The following is a 19,254-nucleotide window of genomic DNA, read 5'->3' as shown; positions in this document are numbered from 1 at the left end:
CAGCTTTTTGGACATGATAGTTAAAGTTGAGCTTGAATGGACATTTTCTATTTAATCAGGATGTTATGTTATTTATGACCGCAAAATGGAGAATTTTTTTTTTTGATTTGCTGTGTTTTGATTGGCTAACAGAATAACCAACAGGCACAGCAACAGGTGAACCGCAACAACCAGGAGGAGAAAGAAGAAAAAGAGAAAGAGAAGGAGGCAGAGCGTGAGGAGGAAAAAGCAGAGGGCGATGAAAAAGAGGATGGCATGAAGTGAGTATCTTTCTCTCTTTTAATCGCTTTTTTCTTCTCATCTTACATCAGTTCGTCAGCTGTTTTTTTTTTTCCTTGTGTTTTCTTTCATCAAATCCTTTGAACCTGTGGCCTTACAGCTTGTTTTTCTCTGTGATTCAGCTTAAACAGAGAAGGCACAGTTATATAACCGGCAGGTGGAAAAAGCATTCTGCTGACTTGCCACTCAACTCCGGTGCTAAAGTCCTCTGATTCAGAGCTCTTTTGAGGAGTTTGTGTGTCACAGACTCTAGGTTAGAACCGTGGTCTTGATACCAAAATTCAGTAGTCAATACCAGTGAAATGTTTTTGATTCAATTTCAATACCACTTTTAAATCTTCCTAATTTAATTTAATTTCAAGTAAATGTTGCTTCAAGATTTTCAAGTAATTAATTAAGTAAACTGTCAGCAATGAAGAACAAAAGTTAAATATATTGTATATAAAAATATATGTATTAAAATCCATTTAAATTAAATATTAGAGTAATAAATAAAATAAAAAAAGACCAGTGAGTGGGTTTAATTTTTCTTGTCAAGGCTTCTTGTCCTGGTCTTTTTCAATATTCATGATTGTTTTATTAATAGTAACGATGTAGTAGATACTGGTACTTTTGGTATTCCTATTTCAAACACAGCATTCTAGTTTCCACAGAACAATGGCTGTGTACAGATGCAGGTTCTGTATCATTTCAGCCTAATTTTGTAAGCTGTTAGTTTCTGAATGCTAGTTCACTCACAGGTGCACACTATATTAAAATACTCCAGGGAGGTACATGTAACGGTGTATTATTCTAAACTAAACCTGTGAAGTCAGCAGTACTGTAGGGTGTGATTAGAGCACATTAACACTAGCCCGAATACACAGCCCTCAGTATGCGCCCCAGCATGCCAGCTATACATTAAAGGAGTACATTAAGCAGAGTCTGTGCATTTCTCTGACTTTTCCCCCATGATTCTCAACCTGCGGGCACAGCTGCTGCTCCTATATTTAGTATCTGCAAGATGAATAATGTGCATGTAAGATAAATGAGGGTCTGCTCATCCCACAGCCACTTCCTGACACGGAAGGTGGGATGCACTTGCTGGTGAGCCAAAATTTGCATAGTGTGTGCATATGTGTTTGGCTTATATGCATATATGGCTTTATTGATTGGAATGTGTAGAGATCAGACAGTAAACCACAGGGTAGAGAGAGAGAGAGAGGAATGGGATTGGCAAAGGAGCTGGGAATCGGTCGGCGGAGGTGCAATTGCACTATGTCGGAGCGCTGCCGACTCAAGTAGCCTAATTAAAATGGCAATTAAATTAACCACCCAGCCAAATTTGAATGATTAAAAAAAACGCCAAGTAAATGAAATAAGTTATCAAAATCTTGAAAACATAAGCAGTATTCGCTGTAGTAACTAACGGTACTGACAGTGACTTGCGATTGAGTGGGCGAGCCACTGATGCTAATATGCTGTAGTTATTGGTGAATTGGTGAAAAATGGTCTAAAGCCCTATTTGGACGGTAATAGTTTCTCAGGGGGACATAAGGTATTTTCACCATTTACAGGGGGTAGTGTGTGATTTTATTGCCGTCTGAACCCAGAATTTTGGTGTTTTTGTCCGACCACCCGCGCAAAAATTCCCTGCCGAATTACCTACTGTTTTTTGACAAATACCAAGGTTGTGTGGTAATTTAATTGCCGTCCGAATCCACATCTCTGAGTTTACAAGAAGAAATCAATACAAAATGCACGGTTTCAATCCTTTTTGACCACTGCGGAGCACCGTATGATACGCGTTGAGCTTCACTGTAATTTGCATGCGTTTTAAAGATATGTTTATTTCGGAAATGTTGGAAAAAAGGCCTATTTCATCACCGCTCCACCACAGTGGCGGGAAGATGTTAAGAACAAAAAGGAGAAAGAGAAATAAAGCACAAATGGGCAGTTATTCTGGCAACAACAGGTGTGCAATACTTCAAATTTATTTTTACAAACGGCGACATGAGAAACAAGCCCTATTCAGACAGCAATTAACTCCACAATTCAGTACTACATAGTTCACAGTCTTTGTAATGTGTTTCAGCAATACATTTACAACATTTATAATGTGTTTAGAAACAATTCTCAGAATTGACTTTACAGGGACTTTAATAAGGTTAGGAAATATTGCTCTTTATAAAGTTAAATGCCTTGGAAATCAATGTAAGTGGGCAAATATCACAAATATGCTAATTTAAGTACGAGCTGATAGAACACTGATAAGAATATTGCTTCAGAATAAATTACATTTATACCACATAGCAAAAAAAAAATTCCTTTTTTCTTTTCTTTTTTTCTTGGACCGAGTGAATGACCAAGCACGTAACAAGGCTTAATGTTGAGCCCTGTATATATATTAATTTATTTTTATTTGTTATATATAATATATGTATTAAATGTGGGCAGGAAATAAATAAGCAGATTATAAAATGTACAGTGTGATTACTGCATCAGCAAACTGTAGGATGTGACTTCGATAAGGATTTTTTTTTTCTGTTCTTGCAGAGATGACACCTCTGGTGAGGACGGGGAGGAGAAAGAGCCTCCTGTAGCCGTTAAAGGCCGTCGAACCGCAAACAGCCGCGGACACCGGAAAGGACGAGTCACTCGCTCAATGACCAACGAGCAGGAAGAGAACACTTCACCTCTCAGCAGTGAGCTAGGTTAGCACACACTCTCACATACCGTTGACTTTTTCAGTGGGTCTCTGAGGTCACGTGTTCAAATGAGTTCTTTGTTTTGCTCTGCAAATTAACCGTGCCCTACCTTTTATTGTAATAACATGGTCCCATTTTAGTTTTATAACTTCACTTTTCTATTTTCCTCAAAATGTGAGGACATTTAAACAGCAATATTAACAGAACAATAATGATTCTAATAATGAAATGCTGTACAAATTCTTAGATGATTGTGTAGAAACCATCTGTCCCCTGAATGTCACAAAGCTCCCTAAAAATATATAGTTTTGTAGTTTTTAATCTCTACCCATAAAATTAGACAGTAGCTGCACTTAGAAAGTAGAAAACAGAAAATAGCTGCTCAGGTTCTCACCAAAATGGTTGCTGATTTGCTTTATATAGACTTTGGTATTATTTCACATTATGTGACATTCTTCTTATTTGTATTTTAGCAAACCTGGAGATGAATGAAAGCTCCCGCTGGACTGAAGAGGAGATGGAGACTGCAAAGAAAGGTCAGGACCCATGTTGTGTGTTTGTGTATTTAGTCACTACTTTGTTTATTGAATAGACAACATGCCCACTGGATGGAGCCATTTGTGCACATACAAGTAAGTTAAAAAAGGTCATAATGGGCTTTCTGTTTGTCTTCATAGGTTGTTGACAGTTAGGATTTCCCTGTGTCAAATTAACTAGATGTAATTCTGCCTGATAAGACCTGCAACAGTCAGCCTAGCAACTCCACAAACATTTACATGAGTATTCGATCACACGCTGTGCCCTTGGCCTCATTTTATACACATGCACTGAGTGATACACATAATAATGTCTAAATGTGGGCACTATGTCTTTATTTGACAGCTGGTTATTCAGATCTGGTGCTATCAGAAATGTGTCATTTACTCATGGTTTAATAACAAGAGCTTCGTTACTGGACCTTGAAACGTCTTCATGAGGGATTGTATTTAAGGAAAAAGGACAGAAAGCTTGAGTAAAGAGCAAAGGTCTAATCATCTTGTATGTGTTTGGACTGTAATGTAGACTGTTAGTTTGCTAAACGGCCGCTCCGCTGACCTACTTCCGACAAGCTATTTCCACGTCACTCTGTTAACGGCTCTGTGTTTCTCTGGCACCCGCACATATCTGATCCATCGGGCTGCCTTCCTTACACTGCTCTGGCTTACAGGATCTGTAACTTAATAACACTTCATTAATGATAAAGTCCCCTTAGGCAAATCAGATTTGTTGTTTACAATCACCAGAACTTGCCCTTGCCTCCATGCCAACAAGGATTAATTTATGTAATATTTTATGTAATGTAGAATCTGAATCTGATATATATAGATATATATAGATATAGAGATATAGATATAGATAGATATATAGATAGATAGATAGATAGATAGATAGATAGATCTTCACATTTATTTTGCAGAGCGTTCTTCTATTTATCCTTCATTTATATACATTTAAATGCAAGAACCCTATTCATTCATTCATTTAAATGAGTAAATATTATTTTATTTACTCGTTCATTCCTTAATTTGCATATTTATTTATTAATTTATTCATTCTAATATTTAAATGATTTTGTTCAAGAACCATGTTTATTTATTTATTTTAGGGATGCCCGATATATCAGCCGCTATATCGGTATTGGCCGATATATGTTCATTTTTAATATTACCCTTATTGGACCTGAAGAGAAAATTGGGCCGATACATTAAAGCTGATAAATAATGGATTATTTTCTTTCAGCTGATACAGATACACACTGGTTGATATGACGGTTTTTAATTGCTTGAAATATGATTGGAATCACTTCAAAAGGGAAAATACAGATAAGTGCAACATGGGCAGCGCAAGTCTGTCATGTAGGCTACATAAAATTTTAATGAGAACACTATTGTAAAAGAATGTTGTGAATTCTGTGTACTCCCGTGAGCAATTTTAGAGCATTGTGGGATCCACAACGGAGTTACACCTTAATGACTAAGTTCGGTTGTGCATTCACAACCCCAGCCTTTTGTTTTGTGCAATTGTAAGTTGTAAAATCATGTTTAATTTGTGTGTGTGTATGTGTGTACCTTGTTTGGTTAAGAATTAACGCGATAATAAAGCATGCCGGTGATCATCTAGCTCTTCAGCGCATGCAGCTCAAACAGCAATGCACTTCATTAATAACTATGATTGGGACTGTCATATACATAACATTATAAAGAAAACACTATTGTAATAAAACATTGTGAATAGTTTGGGTTTAGTTGCCGTCTTTCATTGCGTTGTTACAAGAAGAGCGCATCCACAACAGGAGTTAGACATTCTGACTAGCACGTAACTTAGTTCACTGGTGCATTTGCGTCATTTTGTACAGATATAAGTTGTAATATTATGTTTATGTTGTATAAAAATATGATAAATCTCATATAGGATGTGTTTGGTTGAGTTAATTAGCCTACTAACAAGCGCTTTAGTTTCCCAGGGTTCATTCAGCTTTTCAGCTTCAGCGCACGCAGCTCAAACAGCAATGTTTCTTTTTCAAAATCATTGATGCATCATCAATAATAAGTGGCTCTTTTATTTTTTTGTATCATTTTCATCAGCAATATGGTTTAATTAGTAGCGGCTCCTGGATCTTAACGCTAATTTATTATAAACATTTTGTAAGCTTTCTATTCTAATCGCTGAACACATCAGACACACTTTTGGCAGAGTTCTAGTGTCCTTGCATTATTCAGCCTGAGGGTGGCGCTCTAATGATGATTGACAGACTTTAGTACGCATGACAAATGCATAGAATGCCATCTTAGAATGCCTTAATGTAGTATTTATTGCCTCAGAATGTTGTTTTAGAATATTACAAGTTAGGAATTCCAGTGAGGGGAAAAAAAGTCATGTCTATTCTTAGAGCAAACATAAAACACAACAGAACTACTGTATATAAAGGCTATTCACACACGTTTAAACTAAAGGATTTATACCTTCATTAATTTTTATACGCTACTCTACATAGGAAAAACAGACATGCCAAGTAGTTACTGACCTGATGCAGACACATATCTGAAGCGGACTGATATCGTCTTGGTCTGGTTTACATAAGGTAACATAAAAATATGCAGGGCAGTCTGAAATCTGCCCCAATGGCTCTCTATGAGAGTGCGCTCCAGTTGTATTTTTCACCACAAATTTACACTGGAAATTTGTGGGGCGCTGTAGAGCTGGGGAGTATCATGATACGTGCCTGCCGAAGCCATGCGCTAAATTTTAATATATCCTGCTCACTTTACGACTTAAAATAGTCTAGAAAATGTGGAAAATATTTGTTGCAGAATGCTGAACGCATTTACCTGCCCTTACAGATAAGTGGCTGGGTTTAATTAAAATCATTTCATTGTTGTCCGTGTGGAGGCTATTCCATTTTATTTATCCATGGCACGTGCATTTTAATTCTTTATACGCAAGTAATGTTGTCAAATGACTTGTTTGCATTATTTAGGAATTATTTATTTGCAAGGAAATACTTTTTTTTTTTTTTTTTTTTCTTTTTTGATAAAGAAAGTTGGCCATAGGTGTGTAAAATTAATTTTAATAAACTTACACTGGTTCAAACTAAACTACTGTACTGTATGCTTTTATTTATGTTGAAGTGCTTAGGACATGGCTTTTGGTGGACTTCTGTTTTTGTAGTCAGGCTCTCAAAAATTATGTAGATTTAGATTTATCAGCCAATATTTCAATTATCAGCTTTCAAATATATAAAGAATTAACGGTATCGGCCAAAATTTTCACATTGGTGCATCATTATTTATTTAATTACTAATTCATTTATGTATGTATGTATGTATGTATTCTTTTATATTTGAATTATTTTGATGTAAGAACCCTATTTTTATTTACTTACATATTCATTTACATCTTTATTTATATTTATTTATTCATTCATTCATTTTCTTGAACTTTTTTTGCATTTTTATTTTAAATGGATTCCATGTGTCTCATTAACATAGTGCACCGTCAAAGTAAAGCCTAGACCCACCAGAGTGCTGCTCATATTAACCTCAGTGTATCCGCTTTATCTTCTAGTCTTACTATAACTCTGTCCCCAAATACCCTGCCACCCCTCATCCCTTGACCCTTTTAATGCCAGCCAGATACCCCGTTTGTCCTTTATAAAGCAGCTTACAGCTCTCTATGCTAATGTGTTTATCTGTGATCATTTTTAAAGTGAGAGAGACAACAGTAATATATGTTAATGGCACCTGGCTGTCTCGCTGCATTCCTGCACAGAGAGAGAGCAGCTCTGCTCTGTGACTAATGCGCACTGGCACAGCCTTTTAAAGGCAGGGTGGCCTCGCTTGTGTGCACGTCTCCGAGTAAATGAGAGGAAGTGAGTGTGTATGTGGCTGTGGGGGCACTTCATGGCAGGATAGAGGCCTATGTGACATATAACCCAGAGCTATACCCTGTCTTTTTTTAGATGCTTTACTTTAGAGACATTAGCTGCAGACTGATGCGTGTGATGTGTATGGTTATGAACATCATCTTAGCTCTAGTAAATGCTGGTAAATGTGTGACATTGTACTAGTGTGTTTGTGCATAAGGAAAACTTGCAGCTTTGAGAGTAACAGCTGTATTTAAATCAACAGGAATGAGTCGCTCCAGTTGTCACTCCTGTAAGTAACTAAAGTCAGTGTGAACAGAACAGGATTCAGCTCTCCGAAGAGAAGTGACAGCTGAATTTAGCTGCAGTGTGTATTCTTTTTCTAACTGTCTTTGATTTTCTGTCATTCTTCATTTCTTTTTCTGTTTCTGTCTGTCTTTCTCTCTCTCTGTCGCTGTTTTTCTCTCACTCACTCTTTCTTTCTGTCTTTATTTTTTTCTGTTGCTTTATTTTATTTTATTTTTTGTCTGCGTGACTCTATTTTTTCTGTTTTTCTTTATTTGTTTATCTGTCTGTCTTTATTCCTGTCTGCCTTATGCTAGGTTTGTCTTTTTATCCATCTGTCTTTCTGTTTTTCTTTCTGCCTGTCTCTCATTCTGTTTTGCTGTCTTTCTGTTTTTCTTTCTCTTTGTCTATGCCTATCTTGTCTTCTTTGTCTTTATTTCTGTCTTTCTTTCCCTCTGTTTGTCTGTCTTGTTTGTTTTTGTCTTTCTGTTTCTCTCTGTGTTTTTCTGTTTTCTCTGTCACTGTCATTCTAATTCTCTCTCTCTCTCTCTCTCTATATATATATATATATATGTGTATGTATAATATATTTGTCTTTCTCTGTCTTGATTTCTGTCTCTGCCTTATGTTTGTCTTTCTTTTTATGTCTCTCTCTTGCTGTCTTTCTATCTGTCTTTTCTCTTTGTCTTTGTGTCTTTCAGTTTCTTTCTGTAGCTTTGAGTGAGTGGTTAGGTTCAGTTGTTGGAGTGCAGAGAGAGAGGAAGTGGCTGAATTGTGGGTTGGCACGAATTAGAGGATTTGGCAAGCCTCCCTGTTTCTCTCTCTCACACACACACACTGTTGTTAAGGACTGTGTGTAGAGGTCACATTGAAGAAGAAAAGCAGGTCAGTTAGGAGGAATTGCTTTCCCTCTGCTTTCTCATGATATCAACATCAAACCTCTCACATCTCTCTCCCTTTCTCTCTATTTCGGCCACAGTCTCTTGCTTTTATTGTCTGTTTGCTTTAGTGTTTGAATGTAGATGCGTTTTGGCGCAGATAATATGCATTAGAGAGCGTAGAAGAGACAGAATGATAGAAGAGATCAGATGAGGTTGTAGAGGGAGGGAGGGAGGGAGGGAGGGAGGGGAGAGAGCAAGAGAGAGAGAGAGAGAGAGAGGGAGTGAGGACAGGCATTAGGGAGGTGGAGTCACTGCATCTCAGCTTCACTTTGCTGTTAAAGTCCAGCCAAGCGGCAGCCAGTGAAGAGGAGTGGAAAAAAACTGTGGCCTTGAGACAGAAAGAGAGAGAGGGCTGGCGAGAGAAAGCATGTGAGTTTGATAAATAGACAGAGAGAGAGAGAGAGGAAAAAGAGAAGGGCTGCTGCGTTTAGAGAGAGTCAGAGAAACGACAGCACAACTATCAGAGGAGGAATGGGGAGCTCATTTCCCTCCCAAACACCACTCCCTTTTTCTCTCTAATTCTTGCTCTTCCTCATACTATGCTGGAGCTCCAAGAACCTCTGCTGTTCATTTCTATGGAGATCATGTGGGCGAAGATGAAAAGACAGATGGAGCGATAGAGAAGAGTGGACCAGTGGGCCGCATATTTTCTTTATGCAACTCCCTGATTGGACGATCCACAGTGGGCCAATGCTGAGGATTTTGATTGGATGCAGCTTTGGCACATGCTCTTGAATTACCAAAGCTGATTGGACAGCGTCATCTTATTGGAGTACTCTCATATTTTACTGTGTATTAAACAAAATGCAGTGTGTTAAAATCGAAGATGGATGAAAACTGCATTTCAGGAAGTTAATTGGGCTTTCACTGGATTTAACTGTAACTTTGTCAATTGTTGGATTGGGCAATAATGGAGTTTTCTTGACTTTTGACCTGCTATGTAGAAGTACTTCTGGGTGATTGTGTGTGTAAGAATTGCTAAGCAGGCTTTATTTAAGCAGTCTTTGTACTGCAGTGTCAGTGGGTGTTTGCCATGTTACATAGATTAGGATGTGCGTGCGTTTCTGACAAACAACTGGAAGTTTGATGAATAAACAGAGACAGAAACAAGGATCAGAGATGGTGAGGATAACAAATCAGACTTCAAATGATTTCTTGCTTTGCTTGTTTGTATGTCACCAAGGGCATTTTTTTATTGAGTTCAATGCACTTACACTCTTTATTTTATCTCTTCATCTCATTTTCTCTCTCTCCCTGTCCAAGCTCAGTTGACTGCCTTGTAGCTTTGATGTGGAGGGCAGCAGTGCTTTATTGTGGTCACTAGCGATGTAAATCAAAGCAACTATTTAGACTGGACAAGATAGGTTCCTAATGTGAAGCTAACCAGCACACTATGACTTGGCTAATGTCTGCTGAGCGTTAGTGTGGTGTTAAATGATTGAGAACAGTTCATGTCAGACTGCTGCCCCACTTTTCTTGAGACGGCAAGCGGCAGCACATGATCTTTGACCTTTTATTTAGGTTTTCCTTAATGACGACGCAAGGCTGGGCAGATGGGAACACTTGAGGCTTCTGTAACCGGCACACAGGGATCTTGTTTGTTAGTGTTGAAAGATATTGTCTGTTAGACGGTGTGCAATATAAATCTTATATAAACTGTAATAGCCTTGGTGCTGCCCTATTTTGAGTGAATGAAACCTAGTGGGACACCAGGTAGAGGAAAAAATATGAGACCTACACAAACACTACTGTTCAAAAGTTTGGGGTCAGGTTTTTTTTTTTTTTTTTTTTAATGCTTTTGAAAGAAGTCTCTTTTGATAACCAAGGCTGCATTTATTTGAATAGGCTGCATTTTCTATATAAATATATTTTAAAATGTAATTTATTCCTGTGATGACAAAGCTGAATTTTCAGCATCATTACTCCAGTCTTCAGTGTCACATGATCCTGCATGTGATCACATGATGTTGCTTTGGTACACAATAAATTTTTTTTTTTTTTTTTTTTTATAGAAATCTTTTGTAACATTATAAATGCTTTTACTGTCACTTTATACAGTAAAAATTTCTTGGAAAAAAATCTTTCTGATCATAGTCTTTAGAACTGTAGTGTAATTACTAAATTTGCCAGTTATTTTACAGTTTTATTCAAATTTCACAAAAAAAGGAAATAGAAATGTTTAAAATCCATTGTGTACTGTATACAATGTTTACTGGTTGATCACCAGACCACTCATTCCCCTTTTTTCTGTTCCTCATTTCCTGTTCAATGTATTAATAAAAGTGAGAAATGATTTAGGTGCATCATGCTGACGATGACACGGTTTCTCATGCATAGAAATAACTACGATGATAGCGCTATCACTCATAGCTCTTTTTCCTGTTTTTGTATTAGTAAAGTGAGAATGTTCCTTCTCTTACTTTCACTCCATAGGTCTGCTCCAGTATGGCCGAAACTGGTCCGCCATTGCCAAGATGGTGGGCTCTAAAACAGTCTCCCAGTGCAAGAACTTCTACTTCAACTACAAGAAGAGACAGAAACTGGATGAGATTCTGCAGCAGCATAAAATAAAATCGGTCCGTTCCTTTTACAGACACGTTTCTTAGAGAGCGTTGGATTAATTATTTATAATTGTCAGTAGTATTGGTTTCATGTTTGTTTTGTGCTTGTGTTTTTTGTAGGAGAGAGAGCGTAAAGCCAGGCGTAAAGGTAAAGCTCTTCAGAACGAGGAGGCCAGCGCTCCATCTGCCGCGGAGGAAGAGGAGATGGAGGGATCGGGAGTCAGCGGCAATGAAGAAGAGGCTCAAGAGGATGGAGAGGGTACGTACACACACAAACACTTAAGACTCACACAGCCACATCGTCATCCAGTAACTTTTAAAAAGATTAATGTCCATTCAAACACAGTCATTTGTTGCACATTACTCACTGACTGTGTAATGGAAGTAATGAAACTCAGTGTTAACATCTGAGAAACAAATTAGCAGTTTGGTAATTGTTATCAAACATAGCTATGAAACGAGTCAGAATGAAACCAAACACCTCTGAGGTTTTGCGGTTGCCAGGAAATCCCACAGCAGCTCGAATCAAACAGCAGAGTGCTTTTCTCAGAATATCAGGGACACGTGGTTGAGACTCACCTATGACCTCGCCCTTGACCTACTTTTGTCAAGTTCTGAGAAAGAGGCGACACTGTGCGCAAACATGAATTGCTTTTCCAGGAGAGCTGAGTTTTGTGAAGTGACTAGAGGTGTGGTTATCTCTGTCTGGGTGTCAAAGTGTGTGTCGTGTTGTGGACATAGTTTTGGAGCTGTACTTCCACAAGTTCGCCAGGCAGCTATAAAATGAACGCTTTGTGCTGTGTGTTTGGCAATCAGGTGTGGCTTGCCGATAAATGGCTTTCGTAAGCTCTCATAAAGCCACATTTATCAGGTCAGAGCTTGTGAAAGAAAGCCAGCAAGGGAAGTGCTTATTATGTTATGGTTATTGTGTAATTACATCCAGCTGGGAGAGCACACTCAACGGCTGGGGTTAGTTATGCCAGTGGGAAAATGAGGCTTATCATAATCCCCTGCTGTGTATTTACTAGTTATGTTTACTTTTTGATTTGACAAAGGACATGTTAGATTTAGATAAGAGTGATTCTTTTGTTTAGGATCTTTTGTGTCCTAGGATGATTTAAAAAAAAAAAAAAAAAAAAAAAAAAAAAAATTTAAACGCAATCATTCAGTTTTAAAAGATATGTTATATTAACTTTTGTTTCTTATTGTGTCTGTCTAATGGCTTTTTTTATTTTTTAAGATTGTTGTTTCATATTGTTAAATGGTACATTTGTTAGAATTTCACTATTTTGGACTTTTTAACTTTCTTTTTATTATTTAAATATATATATTAGTAGGGCTGTGACGGTGGCAATTTTTTACTACCGCGGTGGGAAATCACCAGCAACCGCCGGTGTTGTGGTGGTGGGGTCCGGGTTGGTTTTTATATATATATATATATATATATATATATATATATATGAGGTTGCGTTAGACTTGCGTTTCGCAGTCATTTTGATGGACAAGATCGTAAAAAAATCTGTCATAATCAATTATTTAAATTTTTATATTTATAAGACATTTAATAGCTTCTGATTTCATCCACATTTTCATTTTTATTCACAAACTTACAGGATAAGCAAATAGGCATAGGCTATGCATTCATTTATATTATGAAAAGAAAGTTGATCAAAGACTGCGTCACTTTTCATCTTGAACACTTGTCGAGGATCGTGAGTGAATGCGATCATCCTTTCCTCTTTACTACTGTACAGAACGAAATAAACATGAATGAAAATCAAAAAATATGTTGAAAGATACAGTAGCTTACCGAAATCTGTATCACGTCAATTCAGTTCAATCAAGTAATTGCAAACAATGTCACGTAACATTATACCTCAGAAAAGCCAGTCGTTGACCATAAACTTAGAGTCAGCAAGAAAAATAACAAAACGAACCATTTAAAACAAAACTAACTGGATTAGAAACTCAATTATGTAAGTAAGTATTATAACTTTATTATTATAAAATGGACTTAAACTGGGTGCTCGCCTGTGTCGTTTTCATTTTATTCTGGAGACTGAACTAGTGCTCTGCTGCCACACTGGAGCGCACTCACCACCAACTGGACAGGGGTGGGAATTACAGTTACAAGCAACATCAGCCTCAGTAATCTGTCAAAATGACGGATGGGCTGCAGATTTTTTCCGTCACTGCTAAAAAAAAAAAAAAATATATATATATATATATATATATATATATAATATATATATACGTCATACTACCGCCGGTAACACTGCATGACGATTGTCATTTAAAAAATGTTGCGATTATCATGCCTACTGTCACAGCCCTATATATTAGGGATGCACCGATGTATCGGCCGCCGATATGTATCGGCTGATTTTTGCTCAATTTACAACCATCGGCATATTGGCTATAGCAGGAAAAAGGCCAATATAACAAACCGATAGTTTATTAATTAACTGCGTGAAGGAAGGAGCTGTGTAATGACTGTTGCGTAATCCTAGCGCTGCTGTCTGCGCTTTAATGCTAATCAAATAACAAAAGACAAAAAATAGCACACTGTTCTTGTCTAAGCAACTTTTGTAACTTTCATAAGTGTAGCGGACCCCATCCGAATGATGACCAAAACTTTACTGATGTTTTATTAAGTTTACTGTGTCTGTTTTCACTCCAAAAAAATCACCATAAGAGCTAAACAAGAAGTGCACATTAAAATCTGTCTCTCCGTTTCATTATCATCAACATACAGCGAATTACACAAAACACTTATTACAACTAACAATAAACAAATACATACATATCTCATGCCTTTTCGGAGGATGCTTAATAAACTGACAAACTTTAAATCTGCAAAATATCTCTGAAGAACTGCATGCTCTTCTTTTCATAACCCATAGAGCTCAGACTAGAACACCCGTCAAAACAAGAGTCCCACCTTATTAAAGAAGATCTCGTACATATTTAAACTTACAAAAAATATTAAAATGTATACAAAAACAAATTAGAAGATGAATCATAATAAAGTCTGTTACAATAAAGGATTAATACAGGTGCTGGTCATATAATTAGAATATCATCAAAAAGTTCATTTTTTTATTATAAATTATTTTTAAAAATGAAACTTTCATATATTCTAGATTCCCCACATGTAAAGTAAAACATTTCAAAAGTTTTTTTTTTTAATTTTGATGATTAGAGCGTACAGCTCATGAAAGTCCAAAATCCAGTATTTCAAAATATTAGAATATTTCCTAAGATCAATCAAAAAATGGATTTGCAAAACAGAAAAGTTCAAGTTCTTTAAAGTATGTTCTTTTGTGCACTCAATACTTGATCGGCAGGACATATTACAGCAAATGACTTGCTCCTAGCACAAATTACTGCATCAGTGAAGTGTGGCATGGAAGTGATCAGCCTGTGGCACTGCTGAGGCACTATTGAGCCTTCAGATCATCTGTATATTGTTGGATCGACTGTTTCTCATCTTTCTCTTGAAAATATCCCATAGATTCAGGTCAGGCATATTGGCTGGCCAATAAAGCACAGTAATATCATGCTCAGCAAACCACTTGGAAGTGGTTTTTGCACTGTGTGCAGGTGCTAAAGTCCTGCTGGAAAAGGAAATCAGCATCTCCATAAAGCTTGTCAGCAGATGGAAACATAAAGTGCTCCAAAATCTCCTGGAAGATGGCTGCATTGACTTTGCACTTGATAAAACACAATGGACCAACACCAGCAGACGTCACGCCCCCCCCAAATCATTACTGACTTCAGAAACTTCACACTAGACTTCAAGCAGCTTGGATTCTGTGCCTCTCCAGTCTTCCTTCAGACTCTGGGACCATGATTTCAACATGAAATGCAAAATTTACTTTTATCTGAAAAGAGGACTTTTGACCACTGTTCACTGTCCAGTTCTTTTTCTCCTTAGCCCAGGTAAGATGCTTCTGACCTTGTCTCTGGTTCAGAAGTGGCTTGGTAGTCCTTTTCCTGAAGATGTCTGAGTGTGGTGACTCTTGATGCGCTGACTCCGGCTTCATTCTACTCATTGTGAAGCTCTCCCAAGTGTTTGAATTGGCTTTACTTGACAGTATTCTCAAGCATGTATTTAATTTATACAGTGAAGAATATGCAGTGCTATTTTACATGTGTTTACTACCTGAAAACTATTAAACCTACCTAAAAAGCACTGTTTATTTCATGTACTGTATATCTTTGTTCTGTTGTATTTATGTTGGCCTGCTGAATGTTAAATGGATCCAATCGATGTTCATTAGAAATTATTTGATGTAGCAATAAACCTGCTAGTATAATTTAATGTAGGTGTTTTTGAACTTTGCTGATTTAAAATATGATCAAAATACTATCTATTTTGATGACAACATTTCAAAACACAGGAAGTGACAAATATCGGTATCGGACAATAATTATTTGTTAAAATCAGTATCGGCCCCAAATAATCATATCCCTAATAAATATATATATATATATATATATATAATATTTATAAGGGGTGTAACGGTACACATATTCATCCCGTAGCTCCAAGAACCATGGTCACGGTTCGGTTCATGCAGGTAGACGACAAATACTGTCAGTCACAGGCGATACTCCAGCCAAGAAGGGGGTGCACGTGGTAATACATCACTGTTTGCTAACCACCACAACAGGAAAAAGAGCAGAAGAAGAACAGCACTTACGCGAATGACTTGAGTGCTTGAAAACAAAGTCCACTAGTTAGTGCGCACGCGTTGACTGCGTCTTTCTGCACTCATGGACAAAGGAGAATACTTTGAAAGGTTTGCATACTCAACTGTGCGCAAAATGAAGCAATGTTGCTGTTTGAACGTAAACAACGTCTGCAAAGTTATGAAGCTCAAAGTTCAATGCAAACGGAGATGTTTTCTTTTAAAGAATTCTCTGTTTAAGGACTACAACAAAAGGCTGGTAGGGACTACAACGAGCTTCTTCCTGGGTTAGTGATATCACTAACCCTAAAATTTACATAAAGAAAGTAGAACATGCAACAAAGGGAGTGAGGCAATGTTGGGCTGCTTTAGAGAAGAGGAAGAGTTGTTGTAGTAGAGTGTTGTTACCATGTTACCACAACCTGTAAGTATGTTTTATTCTTTGTTGATGTGTTTTCCATTAATAGTTTCTATAGTTATTTTTATGTTGTAGCAAAGATGTAAACAAAGGGCAACGCTGTTTGGCTTCGCTAGCCAGTTGCCAAATTGCTAATTCAAACTTATCCGACAAACATCTTTTTAATCCCACCAAGCGAAATTTATGTAATCATTGTAAATTATTCTTTGATTAAAGCTTTTATGTAGTGTTTACTCATATGTTCATTTGGCTACAGGCACGCTAAACATGGTTCTGTGTAAACATGGTTCTTTACTGTAGTAAAGCCTTGATTAGTCTTCATAATGGGCTCATAGGTCTGGCGACATAACTCGTTCTATAAAGACAAAACTAATGGCACGATAAAATCAGTAACGATCACTATAGATCCGCAGCCTGTAATCAAATAATCCTTTCAAGGAATCATTTGTTAGAACGATTATATGAAATGCATGGATTTTTATTTATTTATTTTTTTTTTGCCTGTATGAAGCTTTGTTTCTGTGGTCTTCGGATTAATATCCAGTAATTCAGTTTGTTTATTTTTATAAAAATAGTGCAGAGTACACTAAGTTTTGTTAATAGAAAAAAAACTTGACAGTTACTGTTACAAATTTAACAATTGCTCTACAAAAATGCTACAACGCAATCATGTATTATGCTGTACTAAAGCTTTATTAAGGATAAAACTGTATATTAAAGCTAACATAAACAGCAGTAGTATTTACAAATAACAGCGTATCTAAAAAGTGTGACACAACTTACAAACTAACAAACATACCATTCTGAGACATCCTGTAAGAGCCGTGCTTGCACAGGTTCTGCTCGATCCTCTTCAATATATTCTCTGGGTCTGATTCTCTGGGTCAATACACCGGAGCACATGCAACTGTAATGGTAAGGGCCGTGAAGTTTCCAGACAGCGCGCTCTCCAATCACAACACACAGGGCCAGCTAACCAATCTGAGCCCATTGCGTATTTCTGAGGGAGGGGCTTCATAGATCCAGGAACTCAACAGAGCATTTTTAGGAGAAGGGAAACAGTGGTGTAAAATAAAGGTAAAATATGTGAAAAATAAGGCGCATGAACACCAAATAAACACAATCAAGCCTTCGAATATAGCTGATCAACCACTCCTTTAATACACTATAGGAGGCTTTACTGTACCAACTAGCATACTAAATGCCGCTAGGTGGAACAAATTGTGATTTGCACTACTGTCTGTTCAAAATAAATGAAAAGAAACCTTGCATTGTGGATTTGTTACTTTGTCTGGTAAATCTTTAGTTTAGGGTCTAATTCTCATTATTAACTAGTTTCTTATTGGCATGCATATTACTAGGATATTGGCTGTTTATTAGTACTTATAAAGCACATACTAATGCCTTATTCTACACCATATTCTACATCCCTTAATCCTACCCAATCCCTAAACTGAACAACTACCTTACTAACTATTAATATGCAGTAATTACGGGTTTATTGAGGCAAAAGTTATAGTTTGTTAGTTAATAGTGAGAATTGGACCCTAAACTAAAGTGTGACGATTTTTCCTATTGTACTGAAATCGTACCGAACCGTGACCCCAAAACAGAGGTATGTACCGAACCGTGACTTCTGTGTACCGTTACACCCCTAACATATATAAAATATATTAGTACATCTCATCTCCAAGAATCACTGTCCCAATACTTCTGTCATTTCCATCATGCAAAACATTATTGAGAGAAGTGAAGTTTTTCTAAAACTTTGTTTGGTTATCATGGAAATGAGAAGTGAGAGGAGAGCACGCTTCTGCTAGGACAGCAGAGTGATGATCAGAAGTCAGTCATTCATTTTACAATTTTGCAGCATGATCTGAGTGTAGGTTTATTCAATGTCATTACCAAAACACTTAACATAGCGGTCAGAAAATGTATTAAAAGTTAATTGACAGCTTGGCTAACTTGTGTTAAAGGTTTATCCAGCCATTTCTCCAAAAAGTGAAACGTCATTACCATCATACACAATATCAATATTGCACACAATCACACACTACCATTCAATAGTTTGAAAGAAATGAATACTTTTTATTCAGCAAGGTTGCATTAAATTGATCAAAAGTGACAGTAAAGACATTTATAATGGTGCAAAACATTTCTATTTCAAATAAATGGTGTTCTTTTGAGTTTCCTATTCATCAAAGAATTCTGAAAAAAATGTATCATGATTTCCACAAAAAGCATAAGAGACTTAAGAGACATAAAACATAAAAAAAATCTTACTACCCTAAACATTTGAACAGTAGTGTGTTTTACCATTAAGGCTCTCAAGCCTATAATCAGATCTTTATTCAAGGACATGGGATAAATGTTTTAACATAATTTTCAAGCAGTCAGAAGTGCCCCTAATCACCCATAAAAACAGCTTTACCAAGCAAACCACACTCAAAAGATCAGCTGGCATCCATGTCCTGCCCTCTTACAATTCTTCCCATCACCTTTTTTTTTCAGGTGGAGCCAATAACAGCTCAGACACCGAGAGCCTCCCTTCCCCACGCTCCTCCGATGACAGTAAGGTCAAAGAAGAGGGCTCGGCACGGCCCAAAACTGCACCCAACACCACTTCCTCCTCATCCTCCACGGACAAGGACATGGCAGCTGTGGAGACGGGGCCGGATGAGAAGCCAAAAGTGGAGAGGGGAGAAGGGGAGCAGGGAGGAGTGAAGCAGGAAGTGAAGATCGAGCCAGGCGAAGGTGGTAAGGAGGTGGCAGGAGAGGATAAGAAGCCTCCTGTCCTGGAGGTGGAGGAAGGCAAGAAAGAGGTCAAGAAGAAAGAGCACGGAGGAAAGAGCGGAACTCACGACAGCGACTCCAGCGCCACATGCAGCGCCGATGAGGTGGAGGAGACTGAAAGCTCAGAGAAGAACAGGTGAGAGTGTGCATGTGTGTGTTTGAGACAATGAGGGTTGATCGGTTGCTTGGGTGGG

General features: G+C 37.4%; 1 protein-coding gene across 5 annotated transcripts in view; it reads left to right on the top strand.

Annotated features, from left to right (window-relative positions):
- The window catches only part of ncor2 (nuclear receptor corepressor 2), a 108,824-nt gene that overhangs the window by 68,707 nt on the left and 20,863 nt on the right, over positions 1-19,254 (top strand). For all 5 annotated transcript variants that reach the window (XM_051904432.1, XM_051904429.1, XM_051904428.1 and 2 more), the window contains 6 exons: positions 133-260; positions 2,815-2,972; positions 3,440-3,502; positions 11,028-11,170; positions 11,276-11,414; positions 18,779-19,196. In XM_051904432.1, the coding sequence (XP_051760392.1) occupies positions 133-260; positions 2,815-2,972; positions 3,440-3,502; positions 11,028-11,170; positions 11,276-11,414; positions 18,779-19,196 (1,049 nt within the window). The remainder of the gene's footprint in view (positions 1-132; positions 261-2,814; positions 2,973-3,439; positions 3,503-11,027; positions 11,171-11,275; positions 11,415-18,778; positions 19,197-19,254) is intronic.

The sequence above is a fragment of the Ctenopharyngodon idella genome, chromosome 8, assembly GCF_019924925.1.
Source record: "Ctenopharyngodon idella isolate HZGC_01 chromosome 8, HZGC01, whole genome shotgun sequence".
Lineage (NCBI taxonomy): Eukaryota > Metazoa > Chordata > Actinopteri > Cypriniformes > Xenocyprididae > Ctenopharyngodon > Ctenopharyngodon idella.
The sequence above is the reverse complement of the archived record's forward strand: the minus strand, read 5'-3'. Positions and strand labels throughout refer to the sequence as shown.